Source organism: Lynx rufus, unplaced genomic scaffold (assembly GCF_022079265.1).
Source record: "Lynx rufus isolate CCGP_SWC_20201006 ecotype Redwood Valley unplaced genomic scaffold, mLynRuf1.p SCAF_13, whole genome shotgun sequence".
In the NCBI taxonomy this organism is placed as follows: Eukaryota; Metazoa; Chordata; class Mammalia; order Carnivora; family Felidae; genus Lynx; species Lynx rufus.
Genome location: NW_025814827.1, coordinates 29,792,232 through 29,802,599, shown reverse-complemented (window position 1 = coordinate 29,802,599; position 10,368 = coordinate 29,792,232). Strand labels below are relative to the sequence as shown.

At 40.8% G+C, this 10,368-nt stretch overlaps 1 protein-coding gene across 1 annotated transcript; it reads left to right on the top strand.

Moving 5' to 3' along the window:
• Nucleotides 1–5,809: 5,809 nt before the first annotated feature.
• CUNH15orf48 (chromosome unknown C15orf48 homolog) lies at nt 5,810–9,561 on the top strand. Its single transcript, XM_047075154.1, has 5 exons — nt 5,810–5,911; nt 6,024–6,085; nt 6,258–6,343; nt 7,183–7,243; nt 9,170–9,561. Exons 2-5 carry the CDS (start codon nt 6,050–6,052, stop codon nt 9,236–9,238), a joined length of 252 nt encoding a protein of 83 aa, XP_046931110.1. The 5' UTR covers nt 5,810–5,911; nt 6,024–6,049; the 3' UTR covers nt 9,239–9,561.
• The last annotated feature ends 807 nt before the right edge of the window (nt 9,562–10,368 follow it).

The following is a 10,368-nucleotide window of genomic DNA, read 5'->3' as shown; positions in this document are numbered from 1 at the left end:
CACCAATTTTTAACATTTTGCTGTATTTACTTTCTCCTTTTTTATATATACATAAACATATACATACATACATACATATACATAAACACAGTATTTTTCACAACTATTTAAGAATAGATTTCATGTATCATGCCCCTTTACCCCTTGATACTTCAGTGTACATTTTTTAGGATTTTATTTTTAAGTAATCTCTACACCCAACATGGGGCTCGAACTCAAAGCCCTGAGATTGAGTCTCATGCTCCACCAGCTGAGCTAGCCAGGCGCCCCTTCAGCGGATATTTCTTACAAATGTGGTTATTTATTATGTAACCATGGTGTATTTATCAAGCTCAGGAAATTTAACATGGATACAATATTTTAATCTAATAAATTTCATCTATGGTCCCCACAGTAATGTTTTTCTAGTTACAGGATCCACTCTCAGATCATACATTGCATTTAGTTATCATGTATCTTTAACCTCTTTAGATTTGTAACAGTTCCTCAGTCTAGACCTTGACATTTTTTAAGGAGTACAGACTAACTACTTAATAGAACCACTGGCTTCTGATTTGTGTTTGCCTGCTTTTGCATCTAGATTCAGGCTATGCATCACCAGTGGTGCACTACATAAGTGCTGTGTTCTCAGAGATCACAGCTGGAGGCACGTGAGTCTACTCATATTGGTGTTGATTTTGATCACTTGTTCACAGTATTGTCCAATTTCTCCACGTATAGCTGTAATTTTCCTTTTGCGATTCTAAACAATTTTTAAGGAGCTAGTGATATGTATGTTTTTATTTCCTTTTACTACAAAAGTAATAGAATGTTAGAAAATACAGATAAACACAAAGAAAATATTTGGATATTTAACCTTTTAGCCCCTTATGCATGTGTAGATCTTTTTTTTTAAAACCAAAAATGCATGGTATAGCTCTTAACTTGTTTTTCTCACTTAACAGTGTCTGTCTGGTAAGCATCTTACTGAGCCTTTCTTCACCAAGGAGGTGCCATACGAGATGCTGGAGTGTAAATGGATGAGATGGACATGCCGCTGTAGGCCAGCTGTGAGCACAGACCTCAGACAAATCATGCAGTGAATTAAGCACAATGAAGATGTGCTTCAAAACAAGTGTAGGGTACTGGAGAGCATAGTGCGTGACACATGCGAGTTATAAATGTTACACAGTCGGGAAGTTTCCTATTTTCTTTTTTTAAATTTTTAATGTGTATTTATTTTGAGAGAGAGGGAAAGAGCATGAGCAGGGGAGGGGCAGAGAGAAGAGAGAAAGAATCCCAGGCAGGCTCCGTGCTTGGGGTTTGAACTACGAACCAGGAGATGATGTGCTGAACTGAAATTGAGAGACACTTAACCGACTGAGCCACCCAGGTGCCCCTGTTTTGTTTTGTTTTGTTTTTTGTAATGTTAAGTTATTTTTGAGAGAGAGAGGGAGGGAGATAGGATCCGAAGCAAGCTCAGAGCTGTCAGCACAGAGCCTGATGCGAGGGCTTGAACTCACAAACCATGAGTTCATGACCCAAGCCACAGTCAGCTGTCCAACCAACTGAGCCACCCAAGTGCCCTGAAAGTTTCCTATTTCTGACTGGAACCAGGTCTGTTGATTAAGCAAAACCTCACTACTTGGGAATAATTAAAAGGCCGGTCTTATTTATAGGCATAAAATAGAATGCAATTAAAATTATTCTAACAAACTGACCCCTTTTGAATAGTAGGGAAGACACCCAGAAACCTATTAGAATTCTGACAATTCATTCATGTTCTCTCTCAGCTACTGATTTTATGGGATAAGGCAGCCATTAAGGCTTCGCCATCCTAGTGCTGAGACATCTTGGCCCTTAACTCAGACTCTAGCTATGGACTCCTTGTTTTCCCTAGAAAAAGTTTCTAGTGTCCAGACTGGAAATGTAGTACCCGTACATTGTTTAGAGGCTGAGTTTTGATTTGAAAATGTCTTTTTAAATTGTAATGGTAACTTCTCAACAAAACTTTGGAAGCCCCCTGAGAACAAAAACCATGTGTCTCCTCTCATTGAAAAACTTGATAAATAATGAAGTCAGATCAAGGATTTCTTTGGATCAGTTTTAATGTGATTTGAAGATGGCTCTGGGAAACTTGTAAAAGCTGTGTTCTTAATCAGTGAGAAAAGAATACTTCAGCTTCTGAGCACCTGGGAAGTGTGAACAGCTTTCCCTATACACTGAGCCCAAACTCTTTTCTGAGCCACAATTAACAGCCATAAACAATATAGTGTACTCCCAGACATTCCAAAATTAAGCAAATGCAGTTTTTACTAAACCTGGTAACTAGGTAGACACTGAAGGATGGGCAGAAAGAATTTCAACAAAAAATATTTTTCTTATAAAGACTAAGCTGGGCTGATTAAAATCTAAGTTGAAATTCTTAGACTGGGAGCCAAGCAGCCATGGTTCAACACCCCTGTAAAGGGCATCAGCTAGAGAAGGTTCTAGAAGTTACTGGAAATTAAGGTGGGGTGGGGAGGCTTCCTGAAGGAATTATAGGCTTTGGAGCAGATGCGGACAGTGATTCTGGTGAGTGTCCTAAGTGGGTTCTTTGGGAGCTGCCAGAGTTTGAAGGGTGGGAGCTGTGCCTGCAAGTAATCCTGGAAAAAAAACAAACTACATATTGACCTTGAAGCTCCCACAAGGTCAGTAAAATGGCATTAATTTAAAGGAAGGTAAGTGTGGTTGTCTGGGTCTAATTCTCATTGCCGCAAATAGAAATAAGCAGATCTTAATGGTTATATGGGTACGTTATATCTGTGTATACAATTTGTAATTTTTAAAACATTTTATTCTGAACATTTTCAAACATAGAATAGTATAAAAAACTCCCACATACTTACCACCTAGACTAATTAATATTTTACTAAAGTTGACCATTTGTGTTTTTTTAAAAATGTTTATTTTTGAGAAAAAGAGTGCAAGTGGGGGAGGGGCAGAGAGAGACAGAGAGAGAGAATCCCAAGCAGCCTCCATGCTGTCAGCCTGATGTGGGGGTCAAACCCATGAAGCGTGATATCATCGCCTGAGCTGAAAACAAGAGTCGGAGGCTCAATGGACTGAGCCATGAGCCATCTGGGTGCCCCTGCTTCATTTGTTTTTTTTTAGCAGAAATATTTTAAAGTAAATCTCAGTCAGAGTTCCTGGGTGGCTCAGTCTGTTGAGCCTCTGACTTTAGCTCAGGTCATGATCTCATGGTTCATGAGTTCAAGCCCCACATTGGGCTTTCTGCTGTCAGAGCAGACCCAATTTGGATCCTCTATCCCCCTCTCTCTGCCCCTCCCCAGCTTGCACTCTCTCAATAAATAAATGTTTAAAAACTAAATAAAGTAAATCTTAGTCATTATATTTCTCCCTTACGGGGCACCTGGCTGGCTCAGTTGGTAGAGCATGCAATTCTTGAGATTGTGAGTTCAAGCTCCAAGTTGGGCCTAGAACTTACTTTAAAAAAAAAAACAACACAAAAAAACCCCAAAAAAACAAAACAAACAAACAAAAAAAACCAAAATTTTTTTCTACCTGAGTTGGGCGACCGACTTAGGCTCAGGTCATGATCTCGCAGCTCATGAGTTTGGGCCTGCATCGGGCTCTGTGCTGACAGCTTAGAGCCTGGATCCTGCTTTGGATTCTGTGTCTCCCTCTCTCTTTCTGCCCCTTCCCTGCTAACGCTCTGTCTCTCTCTCTCTCTCTCAAAAATTAAACATTAAAAAGATTTAAAAAGATGTTTCCCCCTTAAATATTTTCATATATAATCTCTATAAAGGGGGGGGTATTTTTTAACATAAACATAATATCATTATCACACCTAACAAAATGAACAATACTTCTTTAATATTCTTTCATATATGGTCTGCATTTGGTTTCCTTAACTGCTGCCAAATAAACATCTTCACCTTTTGTAAGTTTTCTCAAAGACCGCCTTGGTGGAATTATTCACCTGCCTTTGGTGCTACATCATGCCTGGGGTTATTTACAGGCACTAAATTTTAAGAACCTTGAAGTAAGGGACTCATATCCTATTAATCTTTTAAATTTACTGTGCCCTTGTCCCCAGGTTAATGCCTAGATTACTACAAAACAGTACTGCATTTTGAAAAGAAACGGCATTGGCAAAGCAGTTTACAGACATCAGTGAGCAAGGGCTACACTCTAATTTTAATTTGGGGGCCATAATACATTCTTATAAAATTTCTTTCTTCCTCTTTCTTCCTTCCTCCTTCCCCTTCTCTCTCCCTTCCTTTTTCCTCCCTTCCTTCCTGGAAACACATGACGCTTTTTAAAGAAACTTCTGACAGGAGAAGTTTGATTCTATTCAATACAAACCACAGAGAATTAATGTTGAGTTTTCTTTGATGTATTGATTACTGAACCCAACCAACCAGAAAATGTCTCCAGTTACAGCTCTGGGGTTACATAGGGAGAATCCTTATCAGAATAAGTGGGTGTGATGCTACATTTATGATCTTCCTTATGTAAAACAAAACAAATCTTTGCAAATAGTAATTACTATTTATTGATGTGCTTTGCATACATTCTAACATTTTTTCCAACTGCCTCCCCTGCTAGGTTTGTTCCCATTTTACAGACATATAAACTGAGACTCATAAAGGTTAAGTTTCATTTCCTCAAAGTCCTTCAGGTAATGAAGTGTAGCAGGGGCGGGCTCTGAATTCTGGGCCATTTCACTGCAAAGCCCGAGCCTTAAACTAAAAGGGGGTTGAAACAGATCTTGGGTCTGATCATTTCCAGGAAACATGAAGGTGTTTCCCTTTTAACGTTAACTGGTAGCTTGAACCTCAAACAATTTAAAAATAATTGTTTTTAATAACTATTTTTAAATAACGGCGCTTGTGTTCTTGGCTTAATTGCAGTATCTAAGAGCACCACCATGCAGAAAGAACAGGGGTGTTGGGTGTCAGACAGGCATGGGTTCTGATTACATTTCCGCCTCTTACTATGTGACTTGAGTATCTCTGAGCCTCTATATAACATACTCACCTTGTAAAAATGCCGAAGACGATTCCGGCACAGAGTCTAGCACATGGGCTTGCTTTAATGGAGTTGTTAGCATTATTTCCGTGGTTTTGCAGCTGCCTGCATGCTCTGTGCAAGGCGAGACTGCTAGTTAAAAGGAGACTTCCAGACGACGCCAAGGACTGAGTCGTCTCCGAGAAGGAAACCTTTCCAAACCTGATTCTCTCTGTATCTTCTCCCTCACCTGATTTTTTCCATTAAAAAAAAAAAAAATGGGGGGGAGGGGGATGGAAATTAAAATTTTTAAAGGAACAAATCAGGACACCATGGGAGTTCTGAAGTGAATTTTACATTTAATTATAATTATCTCCATATGTGGAGATACATCTTATTTTAGAGCTTTTAATGTGATTGGATGGATTTTAATTTACCTGCCTGTTCCTGGGAGCCACACACCCCTCCATCCCTCTAGACCCCGGCTCTCCGGCTTCTTTTCCAGACCTCCTTTTAGGGGGCTTGGTTTTCATCCAGGCCTTGGCCATCAGAGCTCGGCTTGCTCTCAGTGCCGCTCTCTTGGCGTCGCTGGGCCCAGCTGGGAGCAACCTGGAGCATCAACGCCGAGCCTCAGCTCTCTGGGCGGCAAGTAAGGACCACGCCGGACGGCAGGGGGCGCCAGCTCCCGCGTTCGGCTGCTGCGCGTCCTCCAGCTGGCTGTCCTGCAGGGGGCGCCCGGAAGCCGGGCGCCGGGAAGGGAAAGCGAGTCAGGCTCCGCACGCCCCCCGCCAGGCCCGCGTGACCTGAGCGCCCTGGCCCGGCCCATCATTTGCGGTCCGTATATAAAGTGAGGACGCAGAGGGATAGTTCGGGTCGGGGCGTTTTCCTCGTCCGCGCGCCGCTCTGCCCCGCCTCCCAGGTGAGCTGCCTCAGGCTGCCTTGGGGAGGACGTTGGCCGGTTGGAGCCCGCCAGATTGGGTCCTTAGTGGCTGAAGTTTTCAGCAGCATCTTGGATTTTTTTTTAATTCTAGATTTGGCATTCAACACTGAAGTCATCATGAACCTCTTCCAACTCCTGAGGAAAAAGAAGGAAGTAAGTTTTAAAGCAATTGAAATTCTTGACTTAAAATATTAATTTTTAAAGATGAAAAGACGGTGCAAATTTTGAAGGAAGTATGTAAGATGATATATAGTTATTCTGTTATATGTCACATGTTTCACACTGAAACATGGGAATATTCACCCTCAAACCTGTTCTCTGTTAGCTTATTCCTTTGGTGCTGATGATGACCACAGCAGCGGGTGGAGCTTCGGCTTTTGCAGTATATTCCCTTCAAAAGACTGATGTGATGTAAGTAGCCATCATTTATACAAACGTTTTTAGCAGTGCTAGATTGACCTTCCGCATATGAAATGCATGGTGTCAGTTTCCTAGTTTTACCCCCAGGATAAGAATATCAAATTGTCAACTTGGAGTTGGGACTAGAAAGCAGCCTGATATCAGAAGACCCTTGAATTATGATATTAATAGAATAAGTTTGTTCCTTGTATCTAAGTATCCTTTCATCCACTGACCCTCCTCTTCTTCAGCAAGGTTTGATTTTTTTTTTTTAACTTAAGTTTTGAAATTTAAAATTCTTAAATGGCCTTTACAGATTCATTTGTCTATAGTGAACCTAACCTCAGCTCTGGATATAGGGAGGTAAAATACCATGTATCCTGGAATATGAGGAAGAAAAAAACTTGAAACTGATCTTGGCCCAGTGCAGGGCTGGAGAGGGTGGTAATGCCAGGCTCTGGCCCAGGGGCCTTGCACCTCGGAGTTCACCATCTACAGAGTTCAAGCCCGGCCCCTCTCCCTGTCCCAGAAACCAGGGCAAGAACGTTTTTGCTTGCATTTATCCTGGCATTTCCACCCCCATTGCTGTTCAGCTTATGGGAACATTCTCCAGTTCAGCCCAAGAAAAGGAATACAGACCTTTCACCCTGCAGAGGAATCGATCCTTAATGTTTGAGCCAAATCGTGAAGTTCCCTTAAGTAACCTTCCATTAATTTCAGCGAACTAACAGATAAATGCCTGTTTGTCAGTCTAGGTCTGTCCTGTGATGTCCCAGCATGCTTATAGACCCACTGTCAGAGTTGGTTTAAATTTACTTACTTTGTTTAATCAAATTTCTTTTACTTTTTAGCATTGATCGGAAAAAAAATCCAGAACCTTGGGAAACTGTGGATCCTAATGTACCTAGCAAGGTATTGCTAAATTAAAAAGTGGTTTACATTTACCCCAAGCTTTAGCACCCTTGTCAGCAAAATGGATTTAATACCTTTCCCTTTTGGGGCACCTGGGTGGTTCAGTTAGTAAAGCAGCTGACTCTTGATTTTGGCTCAGGTCATAATCTCGTGGTTGGTGAGCTCAAGCCCCTCGTTGGGCTCTATGCTGACAGCGTGGAGCCTGCTTTGGATTCTCTCTCTCTGCCCCTCCCACACTCATTTTCTCCCTCTCTAAATAAATAAATAACTTTAAAAAAATACCTTTCACTTTCAGCGTGCCTTTGAGTGTAGTGGTAAAGGGAGTGCTATGGAATTATGGAGATCTAGTTCAAATCCTTGTTCCATTATTCACTGGTGATTTTGGACAACCTGGCCTTTCTGAGGCTCTCAGAATCTCTAAACTGGGCTCAATAATAGGATTCTACCTCAGAGTTAAGAGGATTAAAGAATGTAAAATACATAACGCCCTTTAGCATAGTGCCTAGCCCATAGTACGTACTTAAATATTAACTTTCATCATTATTGTAATATATTATCTCATTGTATCCATTGCTTATCTAAGGTTAATACAAGGTCTATTGTGATAAATAACAGGAGCTCCTGAAAACAGGAGTGGCATTCTCTTTACGCAAAATCACCTAACAGTCGCTCATTCTTTTAAGACTATAGCAAAGACTTTTTTATATTTCTGAGTCTGTTGGAATCAACACTACTTAGATCTGTCAGGAAAGCTTTTTTTAAACAAAACTTTCAAATAGTAGAGTTTGACCTAGTGAGGGACATTTAGAATCTTTAAAACTACCTGCATCTCTAAGCAAAATAAGTCAGGGAAAGACAAGTACCATATGATTTCATTCATATGTGGAATTAAGAAACAAAACAAATGAGCAAAGGAAAAATGAGAGAGAGACACCAAGAAACAGATTCTTAACTATAGAGAACAAACTGATGGTTGCCAAAGGGTGGCGGGTCGGGGGATGGGTGAAGGAGGTGATAGGGATTACGAGCACACTTATCATGATGAGCACTGAGTAATGTACAGAAACGTTGAATCACTATTTTGTACAACTGAAACTAATATAACACTGTAGGTTAACTATAACTGAAATTAAAATTAAATTTTTTTTAATGTTTATTTATTTTTGAGAGTGGGGGAAGGGCAGAGAGAGAGGGAGACCGAGGATCCAAAGCGTGCTCTGCACTGACAGCAGAGAGCCCCTGATGCAGGGCTCCAACTCATGAACTGTGAGATCATGACCTGAGCTGAAGTTGGTTGCTCAACGAACTGAGCAACCCAGGCGCCCTCCAAAAAATTTTTGAAACAACAAAAAAAACCTATCTACATCTCCTGTGTCCTGGGGTATGATATGTATGGGGTATGTCCTATGTCCTGTAACTGTGATGATAAATGAGAACCTCTGAATTTGAGTTTTGGGGAAGTCAAGGACTATCCACAGCTCTATCCCTTTTCCCTTACTGCATAACTTAGATCATGTGTACCTTTGTTGAGTAATTACAATGAGGAAGTTTGGTTAAGAGCCTACTGTGTGCCAAGCCCTGTGCTAGAGCATTTTACATCCACTCACCGGGAGCAGACACACTTTTTGAACTTATAATTCACCTAAAGCCATAGGAAGCTTAGAAATCTAGAACCTGTTGTGTGAAAGTGGGCAAATGTATATGACCTTTCTTGATGATCCTATAACACTCAGGAACCCAAAGGCTTTTTAGAGCTCATATTACTGTTTTGTGCATGTTCTTAGAGATGGGAAGAAATGGTTCTTTGACTACAAATACTACGGTGATGCTCTTTCCAAAAGGGAGTGTGGACAAACCCTAAAAAGGGACATGAGGATGAAGGACAGATCCTGAAAAACATTTGTATTTTCCTTCTTTTTTTTCAAGCTTATAACAATCAACCAACAATGGAAGCCCATTGAAGAGTTGCAGAAGGTCCGAAGGGCCACCAAATGACCAGCTCTTGCTTCTTTCTTCCAAAGAGTACTCTATGAATCTAGTGGAAACATTTCTGCACAAACTAGATTATGGATACCAGTGTGCGGAAATGCTTCTGCTACATTTTTAGGGCTTGACTACATTTTTGGACTCTGGATAGGAATTATAAAGGTAGTGCAGCAATAACCACGTAGTTCAAAAATAAGTTTGTGTTTATTTTCTTGTTGTAAATTTAATGTTGCATATTGAAATTTTTATGTTTATGATGCCTGAATATTTTCCTAAAGTGTGTAAAGATTTGTGAACTAGATTGTCTATAATAAAATACTATTTGTGCAAGATTTCTTAAAGATACATATTTAAATAGAGGAGAAAGTCTTTTTATGGAAGAAAAACCTATTTTGAAGCATGGAGCTTCATTTTCTAAAAAACATACAGTGCAAATTTGTGTGTAAACTTTTCTTCCAAGTTTATTCATTCACCAGAAATTTATTGAGCCCCTGCTGTTAGCTATGCCCTGTTCTTGTGCAGGTGAGATAAAGCAGTGAATAAAACCAAACTTTGAAAGGAGATGAATAAAAGATGGTAAGCACAATGAGGAAAATGAAGATGATATGGGGGATGAGACTTGCATGACAATTGGGCTTGGAAGGAAGTGCTGGGATTACAACGTAGGAAGGTGGGGCACGCCGAAACCGGCCTTGCAGATGCCAAGGATAACATGGTTCTCCCGTGAGGGTGGGGGAGGGGAGAATGGAGAGCTTTGCCCATGCATGATAGAGTCCAGGGCCACTCTTGACTCTGGCCAATGGTGACTTGGAGACTAAAGGTGCAACCAAACCCACATGCTCCTGGGCTCCCCGTTGACTTTTCTTAAAAACAGGACCAAGTATGGGGCGCCTGGGTGGCTCAGTTGGTTAAGTATCTCACTCTCGGTTTCAGCTCAGGTCATGATCTCACAGGTAGTCAGTTCAAACCCCAAGTTGGGCTCTTGCACTGATAGCATGGAGCCTTCTTGGGATTCTCACTCTGCCCCTTGCCTGCTTGTTCTCTCTCTCTCAAAATAAATAAACTTAAAAAAAAAATGGGACCAAGTAGGAATTGCTTTTCATTAAGTTATTTTTTAAAAAAGGAGGTATAATTTATTA

Bases quoted from the DNA above. Each gene is read 5' to 3' on its own strand.
- CUNH15orf48 (XM_047075154.1), top strand. From the start codon at position 6,050: ATGAACCTCTTCCAACTCCTGAGGAAAAAGAAGGAA. The intron at 6,086-6,257 runs GTAAGTTTTAAA...GTTCTCTGTTAG, and splicing joins TCCTGAGGAAAAAGAAGGAA to CTTATTCCTTTGGTGCTGAT. The intron at 6,344-7,182 runs GTAAGTAGCCAT...TTTACTTTTTAG, and splicing joins CTTCAAAAGACTGATGTGAT to CATTGATCGGAAAAAAAATC.